This window comes from Anas platyrhynchos, chromosome 26 (assembly GCF_047663525.1).
Source record: "Anas platyrhynchos isolate ZD024472 breed Pekin duck chromosome 26, IASCAAS_PekinDuck_T2T, whole genome shotgun sequence".
In the NCBI taxonomy this organism is placed as follows: Eukaryota; Metazoa; Chordata; class Aves; order Anseriformes; family Anatidae; genus Anas; species Anas platyrhynchos.
Genome location: NC_092612.1, coordinates 3,362,084 through 3,384,088, shown reverse-complemented (window position 1 = coordinate 3,384,088; position 22,005 = coordinate 3,362,084). Strand labels below are relative to the sequence as shown.

The window sequence follows — 22,005 nt, the reverse complement described above, 5'->3', positions numbered from 1 at the left end:
AAGCAACCAAGCACCCCCGTGCATTTGTTTGAAATTGCATATTACGGTGCTGCTATTTTATGTGCAATCAATACATAATTTGGCAGAAAAAAATGCTTTTAAAATTCAGAGCTATCCCTGAGCAGCTAAGGTTCTCTTGGAAACTGAAGGAGGAGTCTGAAATTATTGTTCTTTTGTTTGCATCCCCCAGTGAGAAAGGCAGCACACAAGTAGAAACCACCGTGCTTTGAGGCGGCATGAATCATTAAGAATAAAGATCCCCCCCCCATTTAAACATGAGATATTAAAACTGAATCTAGGACAAAGGTAAACTAAACAGACTCCTTCCTTCCCGGGCAGTCAGTGGGTTAAATCAAATATCAAAGGGGCAACATCAACCTTATAACTTCCTCTGCCGAAATTAAAAAAAAAAAAAAAAGGTAACTTCTATTTTGCCTGCCCCGACCCCAATCGCATCGCCCGAATGGGTGCAAACTGCTGGGATATGTGAGGGCCCAAGCCTACATTTTCCCTGTTTCGTATTTGTTGGAGGAGGGCGGGGTATCTCCAGATGAAATGGCTGACCGAGCTTTTTATTTCCTCGCTTTGGGTGGAAATGACTGAATCTTTCCAGGCAGCGGAGCAGTGCTCGACCGGCTCCCTCGGCCTCCCCGCGTGGGAAGAGCCCTGCCGGGAGCAGCCCACGTAACCCTCAGATGCCAGCCCCATCAGGATTAGGTCCAGCAATGGGATGTTGGCTCCTCTAAGTGAGGACGCATCCTCTCGAAACACATACACAGAGATTTAAATGAGATATTCCCAAGAACACCTGCCTATTCTTTCAGCACGTGTGCAAAGAGTAAATTCATTTTACTTCATTCCTCTTTTTCTCAACTCTCCCCTCCTTCCTCCGGAAGGAAACAGCCAAGCAATATTAGCAGGGCCTTCCTTTTCCCCTGGTGGAGTCCAAGAATGCGAGAATTGAGAAAAGCGACTTGTCAGGAATCAAGTTTAAAAAGAGTGTTTGTGGACTGCGAGGTAAAATACCGGAAGCTGTAATCAGAAACAAAACTTTTAACTAAAAAAAGCTTCTTTCCATTGTAAATTATTCCAGTTAGTGAAATAACAAATTAGTTCTCTGCTCAGCCACAGCCTCCTCCACCAAATTTAAGTAAAACCTGCAAAGAAGTCGAAGTTGTAAAACATTTGTCAGATGCAAGGGGCAGCGTTGCGTGGGTTAGCATCACGCTCGGATGCCCACAGTACCAACAGCTGCTTTCTTTCCAGAGGCACCAGCTCCTCCAAGAGTTCCCCGCACGAAGAACTGAAGAAGCTGCAGGCAGGGTGAGCCTTCCTCAGTCCTCATCCTCACAGCGAGGAGTACTGGGGACGGGGAGCTGTGTTTCAGCTTGCTAAGAAGCAGAAACCCCCCGAGTTTTCAGGCGGCCTCCGCTCAGCTCCCCTTGTGACTGCTGCTCGGGACACGACCCTGCCTTGCTCAGCACCCTCGACTCCAGCAGGTGCTGCTGCTGGCAGCTGCCCTATGTATACAAAAAAAAAAAAAGAAACCAACACAGTATTTTCCTGCTTTTAAGTATATCCCGAAGATTTACTAGGCATTGTGACGTTCTGCAGAAGCTCACAGCTGTAACTAAGGTTTGTGGGGTGTAGAGGGGCTGGGGGCTAAACAAGGCCAAGAAGAGCCACATCTCCTCCCCGGTTGTCTCCCCTGTACTCTTTTTAGGACATCCAACATTCCCAGATCTCGTTTTGTCCCAGTGACCAAACAGGAGCCTGGCACTCATGCACTACGCCTTAAAACCTCTACAAACCATGCGCCTAAGTCACAGCACTCATTATAAGCCGGCAGCTCTTTCTGGTCTCACAAACTATATGTGGCTTGAGAGATGCTCTCCAGATTCAGGGCGCTGAACACCTGCAGCCTTTGCCATAACCATGACAAAGTTCAGGAGCTCCCTGCTGGCTCCAAGGCTGGCTCCAGCAGCGGCTTCAAGCTGTGGGTCAAGAAGGCCAAGACACCCAACGAGAACCTGCAACACCAAGTGGCTTTCTGGAACGGCTCCAAACACAACTGGAAGCCTGTTGGTTTTTTTTTTGGAAGTGAGCTCTTCTGGACCTGTTAGGTGCAAGCAGAAGTCAAACTTTCAAAGCATGTTTGCATCATTAAGCTCTCCATGATCTATCTCCAAGGTCTTCTAAGAGCTAGTAGCAACGTGGTCAGAGTTCTTGCCTGTATTTCCCTTCACGTTCTCCCACGTCAGCAGCCGTGTGCTCCCTTTGGGCTGACTTCCAGAGCTGGGTAGAAAGGATCCCCTGGAAGCAGAGATGCTGCTTTATGCAACACCTTGCAGCTCACTGCACTCTGAAGGGTACACGAAAAGAGGTGAGTGGTCCTGGTGGTCCTGGTGTGGTTCCTTCCAGCTCTCAGAAAGGCAAGAGAACTGGAAATGAACCATCAGCCAAAGGGAGGCACGGCACAGCGTTATGAAATGCCATTTGGCTGCTACAGGATAAGGAAAGGAGGCATTTTTGGTGGCTCCCATCTCCACAGAAAAAGAAACAACTATTTATGCAGCAGAGCGGTTGGAGTATTTCAGGAGGCCCTGAGCTACCCCAAAAACCAACAACAAAACCACAAACCAAACTGAAAACAAACCAAACTAACATGATGGACTGCAATAAAAGATGAACATCAGAATTAATACTACCAATGACAATAAAGATGTTGAAAACTTGAGTCATCACATCCCTTGTGTAGACTGCAGGAGGAAGCACCTTTAGTGCCTGACGTGACAGTGTCAGAAAGTTAATTAATAACACCACAAAACTGGATTCCTGTGAGCACACACTCGGCAAAGGTGATACAACCGACAGCCGGACTTGAACACTGATACTGGTACCTGACTGGGAAATAGCGAGGAAACAAAGGGAGGAGGGGAAACCGTGCTATCCTGAAAATTGCATCACTTGTTTACAAGTCACCGGCAACTCCGAGGCAAACCATCTCGGGCATTTATGGATCAGTGACCTCACGTCTCTGGCACAGGACGGAGAGGGAATACCGACCGTGAGTTCACAGAAGGGAACAGCGCGTCCAGGCCCTCCTGCACTCCGCCAAATGTGGTCAGAATGTCCCCTCCCCTCATCACCCCAAAACTCATCACGTAGGACTTCTATTAAACAGACCCCAAAGAGCTCGTTCTGTCAATTTTGCAACAGGCTCAGGATTTCTCAAAATTAGAGAGCCTAATTTCATAATATACAAAAATACTGCATCTGGCACAGGGGAATTCTCAGCTAGACTTCAGCCTTGAGACACAAAGCGAAACTGACCATAGAAATAGAGATTGGCCAGAGCTCAGCCACAAGCGAGTATGCCTCCGTTATATTTATTACGTGCAAACAGAACTAGAAAAACAGTTTACACTGACTTGCTGCTTTAGAAGTTAGTTCCATAAAGATGGAAGAAATTCTCAACTCAAACTTGAAGAAAGCATCAGACTGCAAAACCAGTCGCAGATCTTTGAAGTAAGACTGTTATGAATTCAGAAGTCACATCCAAACAAAAAGATCATTTATATTAATGGTAACTAGATTAAAAAAAAATTAATCCTGTCCCTCAGGCTTTGTAAGTGACTGGGGGAAAAACAGCGCAAGGATAGTAATAAGCCTAAGTGAAACACCACAAACTGCTAAGGGAAGCAAAAGACCCAAGGAAACAGCCTTTTTGGTACATTAGGAACAAAAGGAATCCTAACAACAGCACAAAGTCCATCACTTGACAGAAATTCTTCAGCGTAGAGAAATTTACAAAAGGCAGAACCGTTCAAAAGCCAGCTCTAACAGGCTCCAGGGACGCATGAACACGCAGCGATAAACATCGGTTTTCCCAGTAATAACCAGCAGAGATAAATGACGACAATTACGGCTAGCAAACGGAGCGCTGGATGCAGCTGAAGCAGGCACAGGTCATCGAGGGCTTGGCAAGAGAAGAGAGAGCCCAGGAGAGCCACAAGAAGCATTCAAGGAGTAGGAAAGCCTCACAAAGAGAATGCCTGCCCTACCTCCAAGTGTTATGTCTCAAACTTGTCTTTGTTAAACAAGCACAGTGCACAGGTGCTTTACGGAAATGCAGAGGGCTTTTTGGCCGAGGAAAGCTAGTAGGACTGCAAGCCTGAAGTTAGCAGTCACCTCGTTTAGAAAAAATGGCACCTCCTTCTAACGAGCTCCGGGGAACCCAATTAACAGCGTAACTGGAAGAGGCTGCCTTGCTGGCAATGTTTCAAGACGGTAACAAATGGGTTTTCTACTTAATGTCTGCTTGTTCGGGGAGGTTTGGACTTACAGCCTATGGCATTTGGGTCCTGGGGTTTGCCTCATACAGGTTGTTCTCCACAGCTGGACCAGGTTCCTCAGAGCACCCACCAGCTCCTCGTGCGTGAAACCCCTCTGAGCAAACACCAACGCAGCACAGGCTGCTGCTTAACACCAGCAGCGCAGCTTTCCAAACTCCCCTCTCCTTTCCCCCTCCAGCGGGCTGCTCGTGTTCACCTCAGGCCTTCCACAACAAAGCCCCCTTTGCACGGATCGCCGTGCACTTTCACAGCGCCAAGGCGCTCTCTGGGGCGCCTGTCCCGGCTGGGACCGCCACCTCAGCCTTGACTCACCCTTCAACAAAGCCAAACTCCTCCGTCAAGCCTGATGGGGAGCCCCAGCACCTACCGGGCAGCGCTGACAGCCGCAGCCTCTCCGCTCCCTCAGCGCCCCGCCGCCGCCTCCATTAGGCACCTCGCCTCGCCCCGCCGGCTGCCGATCTCCAGCGCCGCGCAGCACCTGGGGGACAGCCGGGCGTCAGGGCGGCCCTCGGCACCGCAAAAACCCCCGGCAGGGCTGGGGACATGGCCCCGCTCCCCTCCCACCGCCACACCGAGCGCGTGTGTGTATATATAGAGGGGGGGAAGCCCGGTCTCGGCTGGCTCCGTCCCGGTTCAAGGCACGGAAAGCGAAGTTGCTCGCCCTGCCCGTGTGCCCCCATACCCCCAGCTCTGTCACAGCCCAACCGCGCCCCGTTCCCCCCTCGCAGAGCCGGGGAAGGGGTGCTCGCAGCCGCCCCTCTCCTCAGGGCCGGCCGGGGGAGCGCCTCGCCTTCTCCCCAGGGGTCTCCCATGGCCGCTTGGGGTCGCCTCCCGCAGCCGCCTCGCCCCCCTCTCCTCTCAGCCCCGCCGCCTGCCTCCTCCTCCGCCGCCGCCGTTTTGCGTCTCCGGGAGTCGTCCGCTGCCGGCGGGGCGGGCGCTGAGCCGTCGCCGAGTCCCAGCTCCGCCGGCCGCCCGGGCCCTCGCCTCGCAGCCCGCGGCGCCCACTCGCATCCTCCCGGCGCCTCGCAGCCTCCTCCCCCCGTCCCCGGGAGGGTTTGAGAGCCGGGCAGGGCCGGGCAGCGGCGGGCCGCGGTGCCTCAGCCTCCCCCGGCAGGGAGCGGGGCGGAGCCGCTCCGCCCGGCAGGCGGCGGCCGGCCCGGCCCGGCTCGGCTCGCCTCGGCTCAGGGCATAAAGGCGCTGAGGGCGCCCGGCTCCCCGACCTCGGCTTCTTCTCCAGCCCCGAGTTCCCCTCAGGTGCCCGCTGCTGAGGGAGGAATGCCCTCCGGGGCTGGCTGGGACACCCCCAAAACCTTTGGAGAAAAAACAAACAGCGAACAAACAAAAAACCCACCCCCAACCCCCCTTTTTTCCACCTCCAAGTTGAATAAAGAGGAGCTCTTCCTTCAATACGTGTCCAGATATCTTAGTCTACGCTTCGCTTTAACTCCCACTACGTACTTCTCTTCAATACCGCTGCTTTTAGCAATGTTTTTACCTCAGACGCTAAAAGTTGATCTTTTCCCCAAGTCAGAAAAACCAGAATGGGGCTTCTGGGAACCCTTAGCTGTGACAGCTGTTCATGTACAACCGAGATTTACACCTTTATATATATTTAACTGTGAAGGTCTTCTTCTCTCCAGACCAATAACGGGGAGAAGTTTGCCCAAAACTTTGAAGAGCAAAAGTTTTGATGCCAGGAACGCTCCTGCTTCCTCGTTGCCTGTCATTCCCTTTTAAGTATGAAATTTTCCAGTTGCAATGCAATGAGCTGACTGTGGTTCCATAGGTAAAGATGCATTTAGGATACCAGGTTTTCAACATCGTCTTGAAGTGGATAAGAAGAAACACATTTTTGCCTCAGTGGTATGTTTTTTTCCTCTCCTTTGCCTGGAGATGCAATGAAAGCTTCCTGTTGTCCGCTCAACACAGGCATCTTCTTCACGGTAGCTTTTTAAATACAGTGCTAACAACACAGCTCTTTGTTCCCTTCTGTACATCTACTGAAACGCAGATTAGGTGCCAGGTGTAGGTCAGTCTTGGAAAAAGCTGCCACCCCTAACACACAGACGGAAACGTCGGCATTGAGTTGCACCTGGCTCACGATTTGCCAGTGTTTGCCTAGAAAGCTCCATGGTTTATATAGCATAGATAGATCCTGAAACAATTGAGAAAAGTTAGACTTGGAGCACTGTGTCCAGCAGTTCTGGGTTCCCCAGTACAAAAAAGACAGGGGTCTCCTGGAAAGAGTCCAGCGGAGGGCAACAAAGACGACAATGGGGCCTGGAGCATCTCCCCTGTGAGGAAAGGCTGAGAGACCCGGGGCTGTTCAGCCTGGAGAAAAGACTGAGAGGGGATCTCCTCAATGTGTATAAATATCTGAGATGTGGTGGACAGAGGGATTTGGCCAACCTCTTTTCAGTGGTTTGTGGGGACAGGACAAGGGGCAATGGCCACAAAATGGAGCCCAGGAAGCTCCACACCAACATGTGAAAGAACTTCTTCACGGTGAGGGTGACGGAGCACTGGGACAGGCAGCCCAGGGAGGTTGTGGAGTCTCCTTCTCTGGAGATATTCAAGGCCCATCTGGATGCCTACCTGGGCAACCTGCTCTAAGGAACCTGCTTTGGCAGGGGAGTTGGACCCGATGATCTCTGGAGGTCCCTTCCAACCCCTACAATTCTAACAAAAAGGACTGGTTCATATTCATACTGGTGCCTCAGTGGTGGAAGACGCTTATTAGACTGGCCTAGAAACCTGAAGTAATGCACTCAGGAGTGCTAGCTAGCATCCCAAAAACTCAGCCCTGTAGAATGCAGTCACGGGAGAAAGATGACAATGCACTTATAACAGATCAGGAAAAAAGCTAGGAAGCAGAAATGGATATTTTTATGGTGTGTACTCTTTTGAGCACCTCAGAAGTTCTTGTCACCTGTCTTGCCTGTGATTCCTCAACTTCATGTTCATTATATAAAGGATTTCTCAAAAAGTCATTTTAGAGAACAAGAAAAGCAAACCATATACACAATCCCATTAAAAATGTCAAGCATAGATAAAAAACATCATACGATGGGTGAACAATGTCTGACGGGTAGGGCTCAGAGGGTTATGGTAAATGGGGCTACATCAGGCTGGTGGCTGGTCACCAGTGGGGTCCCCCAGGGCTCTGTTTTAGGGCCAGTTCTTTTCAATGCTTTTATAAACAATTTGGATGTAGGACTAGAAGGTGTTTTGAGCAAATTTGCTGATGACACTAAACTTGAAGTTGTTGACTGTTGAGGGTGGAAAGGCCTTGCAGAGAGATCTGGACAGATTGGAGAGCTGGGCGATCACCAACCGCATGAAGTTTTACAAGAGCAAGTGCCGGGTCCTGCACCGGGGACGGGGCAACCCTGGTTATATGTACAGACTGGGCGATGAGATGCTGGAGAGCAGCTCTGCAGAGACGGATCTAGGGGGGCTGTGGTTGACAGCAAGTTGAGTATGAGCCAGCAGTGTGCCCTGGCAGCCAGGAGGGCCAACCATACCCTGGGGTGCATCAAGCACAGCACTGCTAGTCGGTTGAGGGAGGTGATTGTCCTGCACTGCTCCGCGCTGTGCGGCCTCACCTCGAGCACTGTGTGCAGTTCTGGGCACCACAGTACAAAAAGAACATTAAACTGTTGGAGAGTGTCCAGAGAAGAGCTACGAAGATGGTGAAGGGCCTTGAGGGGAAGACATATGAGGAGCGGCTGAGGGCACTGGGCCCGTTCGGCCTGGAAAGGAGCAGGCTGAGGGGAGACCTCATCGCGGTCTACAGCTTCCTCATGAAAGAATCATAGAAACACAAGGTTGGAAAGGACCCACAGGATCATCTAGTCCAACCATCCTTCTATTACCATTACTACCTATTACTAAAATAGCAGTAAGCACAAATGAAAGCTTAAGAACACTTTCTATTACTATAAAAATAAATAATTTGTAATACATGGTTAGTAATATTTAGCAAACAGTGTGCTACCACCATCACAACGGCCTCTTACCCCTTCTAGCTTCAGAGGCATCCTTATACATCCAAAATAGAGAGGAGGATATCAACTATATGGATCTCTCTCAGCAGTGGTTTCACAACAATTAGAAGGAAGAAACAGTTGCTGAGAAGCCACAACAAGCTCAAGTTAATTTCTGGACTTTGAATAATTACTCCTTAAGTTCTCTATCTCTCCATACAGTAGAGCACGCTCCTGACTAACTTGTACAGTGCACTCTGAATAGGAGAGATTTGTTTGCCTAAGCTAAAGGAAGAAATAGAAAACCAAGAAAGCTACTTAACTTTTAACACTTAAATTAAATGTTAAGTTACAAAAGTTCACAGGCCATGAGACAACATAAATAAATCCCTTCTCGACCTAAAAGATCTCATTTTTTTTTTCAGGAGCGGCCTCCCTGAATCTAAATAATCCTCTCACAGGCAGAACAGAGTGTCCGTTCTAACTCTTTATCAGATGTGGAAGAAGAGATCGAGATGACCAGTGCCTAAAAAAAAGAGGCACTCTCTTTTCAAGGCAGACTGATCGGCACAACAAATTTCATCTGTTCTCAAGCACAAGCAACTCTAAGATAAATGGGTTCAAGGATCTTCAATGTGAAGAGTGAATATCCAAGCGTATACTGGGAACACCTGACTTGGACCATGGACGCCTCACACAGACTTCTGAGGAGTTCGGACAACTCCGAAATCATCTTTTACAGGAAGAGACCAGAGAATTTGACTCAGTGTAAAACTGGCACAGGCAGAAATCTCCCCAATTACAGATGCTCAAGCGCATTAGTTAAAAAGAGATTAGAGTGTGACTAGAGAGAAGTCTCAAACTCTTGTTATATACTTAAATTTCTCTCCAAGGATGGAACAACTGCTATCACCGTGCATGACTGGCTGTAGAGGGAGAGAGCGAGTGAAAGACTTAGAAAAGCACCTCCCCTTCGTAGTCCTCCCGCTCCCAAAATGGTTCCCAAGGAAAACTACTGACAGACTAAGGTTAACTGCTTTGAAAGGGCTGTGTGGGTGGACCCATTGTCTTCAAGTTCAAGCTTGTTCCTGCAGAAACTGCCAACAGTTATGCCAAATATAACAATGGTTTTGCAAGATGGATAAACGTCTTCCAGACTGAAAGGGAGAAGTCGTACTGTTGTTGTCTGTGCACAGACAGCTAAGCAGTGAAGAGCAATTCTAAACAACCACGATACCCCAGAACACACAAATACTGCGTAACAGTGACAGGAAGTGCTAGAATTCAAAACAAAAATTACCTCCACCAAATCGGTTTTGTCGTAGTCTTCTCTATGGTTGTAAATACACTGATTAATGACGCCATATACTTTTTCCAGGTGATAAATGTCAAATCCCTTCGTTATCTCAGTGACAAAGCATAACAGTTTCTGAAGACAACAATGGAGCAAAACAACAACTTTAGCATAGTACAAGATCCTTTGAATACGCTCTATATGGTTTCGGAGGTTGAACAGTAACAATACAAGTGACAGCCTACTTTTTCTTACGCTATTAAATAAAATGTGACACTTCAGAGAACAGATTAAATATCCCATGAGATTTCAGCAGGGAAAATGAGTTAATTTTTCATATTTCAGAGAAAGGAAAGGCTGAAATTTCGGACAATCTTTTACTACTAACCAATCTATCACATCAATGGTTGTAATTGCAAGTCGACTGCTCCCAAAGCAGCAGGGAATGACACGATCCTCCTTGTAGGACAGCTGCTGCCACAGCAAAGCCACTGTTGCATTTCATTAGAGAAGCATTGCAGCAGCGCGGAGCACTGTAAAAAGGCTGCAGATCTTGTAGATACAGCCGTGCCAGCTGGAAAAGGAAGCACCCTTAGGTGATTACCTTTACCCACGTGTGCCATGCCTACAACTCTGCTGGCAGAACAGATTGCTCAAACGCCCAGAGCAAAGGTGGATTAGTTTGCTCAATCCTACCTTTAAATTCAGGGGTGGGTAAATAGCAAAGCGACTGCTTGTAGCAATCACCTCTCTCTCACACAGTCATTTCTATTACCAAAGATGCAGAGATGATAATCTCTGGCACAGCAACAGTGACAAGCTAGTGGCAGCACCTTCTTCCACTGCCACAGCTGTCCATTACCTGTGTGAGCCTGCAAGCATGTAGCTTTAGGGAGCAGCCATTCCAAATGGAAATATTACTGCCCCCTGGAAATAATGCTGCTTATCATCTTATCAGCAAACTCTGCCTCCCTCATGTATAGATATATATATATATATATACACACACACAATATAAGAAATTCTAATACTGCACTTTCAAGGAATTTCAGAAAAGTAGTCACTTCTCCATGGCTAGCTAGTTTACGTCAACCTGCTAACTTCAGGTTTAAAATCATCACTGCAAGAAATAAGGATCCTTTTCAGGTTCTTAATACATCAAAGCATGAAAAAAAATCCCCAAATAAAAGCCCTCAAACCCATCATAAGAATTATGAATCATTAAAATGATATCCATAATAGTACTAGCAGGTTGTCAGTGTGGTATTTTAAAATTCAGCAAGGCCTTTTGTCTTAAAAATTAGGCAAAGAATCTGTCTCCTAAACTACAGATGACCAGAAGCAAATGGTAGCCTACAGAAATCTCCATGAGGTGTGGAAACTAAACAGTCACAGTGCATTACAGGCTGAATTATTTCACTATCTGTATGTCCTTCCAATTAATTGTTTTAATTGGCATTGGTTAACAATGGGCTTAATTTGCAATTTTACATGTCGCAGGAATATGCCCTATTTGAGCATTAAAAAAAAGCTGAAATTAGACATACTTTGAGCTCATAGCGATCCACAATAACTATGTAGTCTGTCTCCGTAGGGACTTGTACAGTGTTCTCATCACTTATCTGTTGTTGGTCTTCTTCCCAAGTACATTCAGGAGTCACCGCTTGAAATGCCCAGGAATCTGGAAGGACACAGATTTCTTCAGTCAGGTTTTCTGTTTATCTAGAATACAGTCTCAGTGAAGTATCCTGTACCTGCCAAACAGTCTCTTTCTACAAATACAGAGACAGAATTGTTATCGTCTTCACTGAGAAATACTTGGCTTCTCCCTTCTTTCCAGCTAAAGTCACTGCTCCATAAAAATTAGAAACTAAGACAAAAAAAGCAAACAAAAATACCCACAAACAAACCAAAAGCACTAATGAAAAGCTTAATAGTGGAAAAAAATAATCATGTTGCCAATGCAGGTTAGGGAACACATCTCAGAGTACAACATTAGGGCTTAAGTCTCCTATTCCACATGTTACTCTGGATCCACGTATCTTGAAGTGCAGCTTTTTCACCTAAGCTGCTCGTTATTGGAAAGCACCTCGTACAATAAAAGAATGTCAGTGACTGCTGGCTTTCAGTTAGGTACCATTAGAAAAAAACAGACTTCAGAATCAAAAAAACAGCACCTACAGAAACATGTGGGCTTGGCTTGCACAATTAGAGGAGCAACATCATTACGGAATAAACTGTGTGATGATTTTTGAGAGCTGAAACAGAAAAAATAGAGTGAAATTGAAGCCTAAAGCTAATAAATAGTGCAATCCTCCTCAGCAAGAATAAGGTGCTAAAGGATCTGTTGGACTTCTCCCTTACCATTTGAACTTGGATTTTCATTAGTTATAGTTCCCCATCTTGGTGGGGAATATCCACAAAGCTTAGCACTTTCCTTTTCACTGTTAAGTTTTACTTGACATATGCCAGAAACATGTTTGTCCACAAACTCTTCTTCATCGCTATCGTTTTGGTCATCTGTTGGTACTCTGTTCTCTGTATCGAATTGAGAACTCCTTCTTCTCTTTGCTGCAGCATGCGCACAGTTGTTCCTTCTGCGCTTTCTTTCTGACGCACCTACAAAGAGACAGCATAAAAAAGTAATCCAAAACATAACCAAAAGAATTCTTTCTTCAAAATCCATTATCTTCATCTTACTTGACTGACAAGGAAAACAAAGGAACTGAGCTACCACTGCCTACATATGCTGAGAAAAGAGTTGAAAGTTAATGGGGTCAGTTTGCTATTAAGATTAAAAACAAGCAAACAAACCACACACACAGCTATGGAATTTCATTCACTAAACAGTCACTTTCAGGATTTTACATGCTGAGGATTCTTACTTTGGATGGGCAATATTAATACAACGTGAGGTTATTTGATAAAGTCACTGTCTTACTGCATGAACTAATACAGATGAACATCATAAAAGCCTCTGGAAATAAGCTCTCCTTCGAGTCTGGTATCAAGCTGAAGACTTCAAAAGCTGAATACATGTTTGGAAGAGATTAATTAATGAGACAATTTTAAGGGAATATTCAAAGGAGAAAAAACGTGAAGACTTATACCTCGTATGCTTCCTGATTCGGTAAACCTTTTGTGAAAAAACAAACTTTGTGGTTTTGCCCAACATTCGCAGTATTCATATAGTATTGCAAAAGGATATGGGTGGAGTCCATGGCAAAATTCCCACTCTCACTAGTTAGACTTCCCTCCTTCAACTGGAAATCACAGTATGAGGTAGCTAAGATTTTAGCATTTGGGGAAAGGAGGGGTGGAGTGGGGGTAAAAATACCATTTTGCATAATTAAAAACTAGTTAAGTATTCAGAAACTGCCATCCACAACATTTTTTACCTCAAGAATTAGCAATTTAGGGGCGACTAAATGGCAATTGGGCCGTCAAAGTTGTTTTTTTGTTTTGTTTTGTTTTGTTTTGTTTTTTTATATTGTAAACCAACTTTCTTTGAACTTTAATTCATAACTATATTGAATGAATGACCTCTGGATTTCTCTCTCACGTTTTGAAGTAAATTTGAAAACAAAATACCTCTGGCATAAAGAGCCAGGCATCAGAGACACCTGTTGCGCCTCAAGAACAGAGAAGGTATGAATGACAAGAGCAGCTGAATAAAATGCAACTTACCATTAGAAATGGGTGTACTGGCATCTACAGGTGCCGCTGTCATCTCCTCATTTTCATTACTCTCTTCATCTGGTTTGTCGTCTTCAGTAGCAGGGTTCTGCTGTGGTGACTTGGAGTTGTCGCATGGAGCACATGCTGGAGAGGTGTGACCTTGCAATAAAGAATAGATACCAAAGATCTTCGTTGTGCATTCTCAGTTACAAATGCAGAGACAAGTCTTAAAATCCTTAGCGTTAAAGCACGTACCTCTTTTCTCACGAGATTCTTTAATTTGTTCACAAAGTCGTCCAAACTCTGTATCCATTTTGTTCCTCACCATTGAATATGCAGTGTCTTGCAAAACATAGGCTCTGTGACAATCTGAAATTTTACAGACTTTAACTGAATGTTGTCTACCAACCAATGAAACTGTTTTGATCACAGAAAAAAATTGCTTTCTTCATAGGTTGGTTCCGAAAGGTTATCTCAGTGAATATTTTCAGCATAACAACATAGAAGTTAATTAAAACAAAAGCACTAGTTCCTTGGGAACATTTATATCACACTTCCATGCCCAAGTAGCAAAATGATAAAATATTTACAATGTGGTAAGAGATGTTCTCTGTGGATGTCCAAAATCATCTAATCCATCCAAAGTCTGTTGTCCGCACACAGCATTTATCCATCTATACGTTTGACAGATTTTTTAAACTAGGGCTAAAAAGCACATCCTCACTTGTAGACCTTTGATCTGGGTAGTACTCTAAGGCATTGTTACAGATTAGATCGATGTCCTTCAGATAGTCTCCTGCAGTGAGGTACTGGCGCGAGCCAATTTGAGTCAGAACTGTTGAAAGATCCATCGGCTCTTTAATCCTTGTGGCATAGTCAGGTACCTGCAGATCAAATACAAGCATTCAGAGGTTTTCTTAACCTTGCACACTGTCTACCAAAATTATTCTGAAAACTTTAAATAAACAACTTCCTAAAAACCCTGAACATTTGCGATGCATCAGAAGATGCTGAAATTAACCAGTTTGCTTCTCAGAAATGGAAGGGCTCTTTCAACTGGCATTAGAGCTGCTAGGAGAGGACAACAAGAAGTAGGGAGGTCAGAAGCACATACATGGTAGAGAAGAAACACTGAGGGTGGGACATTCATTTCACTTTGCTTCAGAAAATCACAACAGTGAAAGCTGAGTAAGCCATCCAACATTCTTTTTGCTGTCGACATTGAGGAAAAGGTGCATGAATTGCACCTGTGAAGTACCTATTGCAGGCATCTACTTTAGAATGAGATAACTAGGCCCAGAGGTGCTGATTTCTTCCCTCAGACCATAAGAGGAGCCTAATGACTAGTTCAGATGAGGACATACGTATCTGTCTAGATTTTTCACAGCTCAAGAACCTAGGAGAAAAGGGGAAGAAAAGCCAGTGGATGCCCACATGAAGAGGCCTTTGCTGATCCGCAGGTATAGTCAAGTTACACCTGTCTTTGAAATATATGCCCCTAGTTTAGGCTTATCTAATCAATTAAGGAGAAAAAGGGATCTAAGCAGATCTTTTTTGGAGGAAAAAGAAAACACACTGCACTTATGGTTGATTCCTATTGAGGAGTTCCAGATGAAACAGAGAACAGGATCTCAAAACTTATTTTTACAAACTGCTGCTCCTATTCCTGTTCCCACAGGAACTGACAGTCCAATAAAGGGCTTTAGACTTCATTAAAGTAGTCCTGTAAGTACTGTTTGTAATTATAAGGAAAGATCTCTGTGCTTTTCAGTGCTGTGACATGCCTACATATCAAAGCCTTTTCACGAGCAGACTGTGTTGGCATTTGGACTGGCTTTTTAGAATGAAACCAGGGCTTTCAGTGAATAATCCGGTAAGAGACATCTGAGAGTCAGCAGAAGTAAAAGCACTGCCTCTGCTTCTTGCAAAATCCTAATAGTGCAGCCCTAAAAACAAAGTTGAACCTTCCCCAAAACGCTGAGAAATACAAACGCTGAGAAGTTACAGACACACACAGATCAGCACTAGTTTACCTTCTGTGGGTCAACGGGCTTTGCAAATTCCCTGAAACGTCTGTCAGTGGCAAGTCTGTGAGTAACGTCCCTCAAGAAAATTCTAAGTTCACGCAAGGTATCCTCCTCTTCCTCCTCCAGCATCCCTACTTCTTCCTCTTGTGGCTTCTGAGGCTCAGCTGGTGGTGCTACAAGCAGGACTTCCAATGTCCGATCAACTTCAATTAATCAGGAAAAATTAGCCAATTTACAGTACTCAAATATAAGCATATGACAAATTACTGACAGAAAATGACCACCAAAGCAAATCCCAAAGAGCTAGTAACTTCAATAGAAAAGTTTTAGATGTACTTCTTATATCCTCCTCACCTGTTTTCTTTACAGGAGGCTTAGCCACTTGATTTAGAATTAGGTCCTCAAAAAAAGCTGCTCTCTCTGCCCTACCAGCCAACTCAATATTGCACACTTCTCCAAATTCCTTATTAAATAATTTTTGGATCTCAAGCAGAAGGAGGAAAGACATTTCAGAGTTAAGGCCACAAAAACTCATATTCTATTCCAAAAAGACGAGCACCTTTTAAAATGAGTAATAACCTGAAGAACACAAACTGAAAAAAGTTATCTTCCTGGCCTTAAAAGGCTACATTTTCACAGGCTGGCACGGCAAATTCAAATATCACCTTTAAGAATCACCTGTAGAATTAAAGCTCGGTGAAGGGATTGTACGCTACACTGATAAAGTAATGGCTTTCACCACATCCAACATCGCTTCCTTTGTATTTACTTGCCTTGCTGCATCCTTTACTTAGAACCTTTATGGCTATAGAGGGAAGAGAAAGGCTTCAGCAGACCAGTGAGGGCTTTTTGCTGAGTTTTTATTTCTGTACCAAAAGGTGTCTGAAGTAGCTAGTACCTCTACGTCTTCCTCCATTTTCAATTTCTAGTATTAAAAGGTAGGTAAGGAATTTCACTACTTATTTTAGAAGGAATTTAGAACCTGTACAAAAACTTCTGTGGGAACTCAAGCACTTTCAAAGCAGTTGATAATAAACACCTCTAGGTAAGACCTGTTCTCTTCCCCCAATAACTGAGACAAAATAATCGGAATGAGAACAGCGTGTTCCTGTTTTGGGCACCTTCCCTTAGTGTAAACTCTCAGAAGTCAATGAAGTTCTGCATGTACTTTTACTACAGTTTATTTAGGAATACAACTAGAATTCCATTCCAAAGTTACTTAGCAGAAATTGGAACTTAGCTTTCCAGCTTGGAAAGCTTTGGCCTATATGAAGAAAGAAACTGATTTTTTTTTTTAATCAAAGTGTTTCAATTCTCTACTAAATTGCATTATTAGCAGTTTACCCAACATAGCATGGAATGGCAGACTGTCAGAAGAAATCTCTTCAGTAAAAACATCCTCTTGTCATTTCAAGCACTGCATATTCTTGACTGAACCACTTTGTAGCAACCGGAATTATTGTATTAATTTATTATTTGCATGCGTGAGAAGGGGGTGAAAGTCACTTGCTTGACTCAGAAAAAAAATTAAGCAGATGCTTTCACAGTATTCTTTTTCTCTAAGCAAATTTTAAGTGATTTGTTAGGGTGCCTGAGTAATAACAGTAGGCATTTAAGAAAGCACAGCATTTTGATGCTGAAAGCATTCATAAATTACAAGAAACTGAAGAAATAGTAAGAAAAGTATTGACAAATACCTCTTCTGGGAGATCTGAGTGACGTACATCAGACGTAGCAAGCAGCAAAACTGGCGAAAATGCTGGAATGTTACGTAGTAGAGTTAGAAAAGTAAATTTCAAGGCAGGTCCAACGTTGTCCCACCAAAAATGGATATCTGGGACATAAATTATGCTTGGTGCTGTCTTCTGAGCATTTCGGATCAGCTAGTGAAAAGGAAAGCTTGGGTAAGAAAACTAAACCACGTAGAATAAACTGTTAATACATAGCTACATAGCCATCTGACTGCCCCATGAAATGAAACTATGTGAACAGAGTGGCAAGCATCCTTTCACATAAGGAATTTCTCTGTGCACCCTTTCAGATTATCAGTATTCGGAGAACTCTAGTCAGAAGATGGGAAGGATATATTCAGGCAGTGGCTAGACACCGTAGCTATATGGCCACAGCCACAAACTTCGCATAACAAAGAAAGGAAATGTCCCTCTTATGGGACACATCAGTATTCAGTCGTGTAACATGTCTGTCCTTACTTGTATGGCTCTCAAATGTTTCCACTAAAGGTAAAAATATTTTAAGGTAGTGATGCCAAACAATAAAATGGATTTCCTGCCTAAAAGTAAAAACACCAAATCTGTTCATTTTTTCTAGTTAAAACCACATCAGCGTGCAAATGAAGCATTTTGTGAATGTTAATGCTTTTATTGCACATACTGCAACGGCACAAGTTGTGTATGTCCGTGTGAAAACAAAATAAACAGAAGCCCCAAACCTTGATTGCCTTACTAATATAATTTAGAAGAAGGCTACAAAAAGTAGCCGACATGCAGTCTGATACAGAGCCATCTACTGGGAGCACACAGTCTTAGGAGGCAATGAGAACTACTTTCTGGATCCCAGGGAGATGAGCAGCATTTCTTTCCACAAAGAGATGTTTATTAGCAACACCGCCCAGCTTCCTGAGCTGCTAGCAACATCATCACTGTAAAATTGGGTATGGAAAATGTGGACATGTACAACATCCAGATTGTTTGTGGTGCTGTCTAAAAGAAAAGGGGATTTTCAGACAGAAGCAAACATCCCAGCACATTAAAACAAGGCCACCTCCATTACCAATGAATTTTGCTCACCTTACTTGCAACTCGATTGATCCTTTACATACAGTCAGTGAATCCGATGAGAATAAAAAGAAAAAAGGTACCTGTCCGCAGATCTCTTCTGGCAGTGCAACGTTTGTAAGCAGAACAGAAAGGTCCAGGGTGTGAACAGGAAACTTCTCCAAAGCGTGCAACACCGCGGGTGCCACGTAAGAAACCTGGCCGTACCCTTCTTTTCCTACTATTAGCAGACGGGGCCGGCGTGATGTTGGTTCGCAGAAAGCACTCCTAGAACAAGAGTTAAGAAAACAAGTTTATAAATGAGGTGCTGAATAGACACACACAGATGTTCCAAGTAATTTTCCTATAGACTTTCTTTTCCATCCCCAAATAATCCAAATGGTAGCGGTACATTAAATACATGTAAGATTTCCAGTTAAGTTATTCAGTCATTCCAGTTGTTTCATCTTCTTCCCTTGTGTTTCCTATTCTTTACTAAACCAAGCCTGCAAATTAATATCCCTGCAATCTTGCTTTACTACTAGGAAATACATTTGTGAGGAGCATTTGTTTCCCCACTACAATCAGGCTCTACCTTTGCTGGCTTAAATCAAAGATGCTAGAGACTTAGCCTTGCTCTAGAGGACAGAAAATCTTCTGGACAGCACAGCAATAGAAACTGAGAAAAATAACTGATCCAGCTGTGACAACATGATCTAACTTTCCAACTGTGGGCTTGCATGACTTCCATACTAAAATACCACAAGATTAACACAACTTGGTGGCTTAACGAACAAAGATACCATTCAAATTTTTCTCAAGGTGTTTTAACAAGCCATTTCTCAGTTTTCTTTCCGCTACATAATTCACCATTGGTTTAAGAATCCTGGAAAACAGAAGGGCAAAAGGTGGCAACACAAACCCATAAAGTTGGGGTATTTTTAGCTAAAAGGACAGACAGGACATTTATGTGGTCTTGAGTCTTTCAAAGAATGCCATGGATTAAGTCAACGTGTTCTGGTAGTCTACGGATCACTTTGGCTTAGGAAGAGAAGCCTGGGCTTTTCAATTTGGTCATTCAGAGCAACTTCATTACAACTTTAGTCCCTTCACTCTTTCTTCTTGTGAATACCAAGCACCCCTTCAACACACAAACTTGATGTTACCCCTTCGTCTACCACCCCTCGCACTTTTAACAGCTGGAACTGTTTACAAAGACTCAGCAGTCCTGAGAATTTAAACATAACAGGGATCTATCTTTCTTTACCTGCTGAAACAGAGGCGTTTTTTCTCTGGTCCGTCAGGCATTGCATCTTTTAATTCATCTCCAGAAACCAAGGATGCATCGTCAGCACTGTCGAACATATCATCTTGTAAAATAGGATTTAAATGGTCTGAAAGACAAAAGAGGTTTGTTAACTTTCCTGAATAGCCTTTGTCTCGTTCTCTTACATTAATACAGCTTCTAAATCAGTGCCAAAACCCTTTCTTCATTTGAGAGCACACACTGAAAGCTATTTCCTAGAGTTCATCCCACCACAGATCTAAGGAGATGGCACAAGGCCCTACAAAGCTGTACTAAGTCCCACTGATGTGTATGTATACGGTACGCTACTCTTGGTGATTTTTTTCTCCCCCTTAGAATAAAGGAGATTACGAACAATTTCTGCAGTTGCTAAATAGCTAAAAAAAAAAAAAAAAAAAAAAAACAAGACCATTTCTTTCTGGAGGAGGTTCCCACAATGAAAGCACGGGGATTAAGGATGTGATGGCCACAGAATTCCATTCATCTAGTAAATATCAATGCTAATTGATCTCACGTGCACATGTATAGTACGATCCACAAACATTTAAATTAGGAGACTGGTTAAAATGATGATAGCTAAAACAATATTTAGCTTAGACCAGTTATACTTGTATCCTGGTCCTGACATTCTTCAGAAAGGAATTAGAAACATTGACCTAGAAATGCTTCCCCTCCAAATATCTGAGTTTTGATTTTTTAAAGAAAAATAGGTGCCTTATACTTCAAACCTCAAGTCAACCTCTACAAATGCTAATTATCTTAGCTGCCGTCAGAAGCAGGATGCTTCAGTAGAGAACACATCGTCCTTTACTGTGTATTGAGTCTTTCAGAGCTTCCATTTGGCATTTCAGTTTCGAATCCAGAATAAAACCTATGCGTTATCTTCCAGACATGCCCAAAAGAAAGACATGCACACGCAAATAATAAAATTCTACCATCATTATGTCTGAAAGGTTTAAGTTGATTGCACAAACCACAAGTTTTTGCTTTAGCAGAATTATAAAGAAGTGGATGCTGTGGTTATACCTTGCTGTCAATCCTCCTTTAGTGCAAGCTGTGCATGCGGGAAGATCTTCTGCACAACTTGTAAAATATTCGCTCCTGATCTTTTAAAAAGTGGCTTGAAAATGGGTGATAGTGCTTGTCCGTGTGAAGCCACGATCCTGTTTGATGCCGGAACAACCTTCTTCATAGCCATGAAAAAGTCCTTTGCTTTTATTTTAATAGAATTAACGTCTAGTAGCAACTTCTCCCTACTTGCATAAATCTGAGGATAGCATCGGCGTAGAGAGCACAGCGCAGCTTCAGTACATAAAGATTTGATATCTGCACCACAGTATCCTAACAAACAAAAATCAAACGTTACATCAGTCAAGGCCCAGGTTTACAACATGCAACATTTAAAGAATTTGTAATGCCAAAACCAAACAGGTTAACAGGGAATTCAAAGTGCTACCGCTCTGCAGGGAAGTTTCATGTTGCGCACTGTCTGATATCCTGCGCTTATGCAGCTGAAGCAGACTCCTCATCAAAAACTATACTCTTGAGGAAGATGCCCCAGAACCACTTAACGTTCTCAGACAACAAGAGGAACGACAACAAAGAGTAAATAGATGAAAGCATCTAACTCTGATTGCTATGAAGGCGTGCCAGCTGCCTCGTTGACTAGTTGTGCAGCAAGGCACAAGAGCTTGGGTACTGCCTGGTACAAGCTAAGGTTCTTTACAACTTGCTCACAAGCAAGAATCCATTTTGGTTTCAGTCTTACCAATGCATTTCTCAGCTAGTTCATCAAGCAACATGTCCGGTGGCTTAGGGGTCCAGTCACGAGTATGAATCTTGAAAATTTCTTTTCTAGCCTGGAAGCAAAATCATTGCATTTTAGCATGTCACAAGTTTTCCTTAAACATACCAACAAGAAACAAACAAACCAAAAAGCAAACAAACAAACAAACAAAAAAAACAGTCCTCCCTCAAAACCCCTCATCTATTAATACGCTTTTCTTACTTGCTCAACCTTCAAGTATTTTACAGTTATTTATTAAATAAATACATTCTGCATTTTCAACCAGGAAATTGAATATTTCTTATTTGTTATACTGAACTTTTTCTAGGAACCTACAATGAAAGAAAAGGCATTTATAGCTTCAATAACAAGTTTCCAAACTACGAGACCTAATGACCCAGAGGAAAATACTGTAATGAAAAATTTATCCAGAAACATTGTTGTCCAAAAAACTTCTCTCAAACTTAGCAAGCTTTCATTGTGACAGTCTCATTACTTCATCACATTTGCTTTTCAGTCAGTAAATTCACAGAAAGCACTTCCGGCACAATGCTTCAAATTGCTACAATTACTATAAAGAAGAAAATAATTATGACTCAAACTACTACCACTGATCCGGGGCACAATCAAATGCAAACACGTCCCCTATTCATTCATAAGTGAAGGATTGAGACCAAAAACACAACTTCATGATGAAAAACACCCAAGTGGACTAAATAATTAAGCAAACAGGTACAACTTTGGGAATGAAAGGTTTGATTATAGAACTAACTACTTGGTGGTATCATCCTGACCATAT

The 22,005-nt window shown here is 43.6% G+C and overlaps 1 protein-coding gene across 3 annotated transcripts; it reads right to left on the bottom strand.

Moving 5' to 3' along the window:
- Positions 1-3,457: 3,457 nt before the first annotated feature.
- Positions 3,458-20,587, bottom strand: LOC139999561 (ATPase family AAA domain-containing protein 2-like). 3 transcript variants are annotated; one of them, XM_072028156.1, is made up of 8 exons: positions 17,038-17,180; positions 15,347-15,543; positions 13,569-14,197; positions 13,323-13,472; positions 12,000-12,254; positions 11,183-11,316; positions 9,642-9,770; positions 3,458-4,833 (listed from the first exon to the last, which is right to left on the bottom strand). In XM_072028156.1, the coding sequence occupies exons 3-8, from the start codon at positions 13,639-13,641 to the stop codon at positions 4,693-4,695; spliced, it is 882 nt and encodes a 293-aa protein (XP_071884257.1). In that variant the 5' UTR covers positions 13,642-14,197; positions 15,347-15,543; positions 17,038-17,180; the 3' UTR covers positions 3,458-4,692. The 3 variants fall into 3 exon arrangements, with proteins under 3 accessions (XP_071884257.1, XP_071884256.1, XP_071884258.1); XM_072028155.1 differs by lacking the exon at positions 3,458-4,833 and adding an exon at positions 8,816-9,074; XM_072028157.1 differs by lacking the exons at positions 3,458-4,833; positions 9,642-9,770; positions 11,183-11,316; ... (2 more) ...; positions 13,569-14,197; positions 15,347-15,543 and adding exons at positions 15,570-15,824; positions 18,219-18,402; positions 19,382-19,508; positions 20,447-20,587 and having other exon boundaries at positions 17,038-17,223.
- Between the last annotated feature and the right edge of the window lie 1,418 nt (positions 20,588-22,005).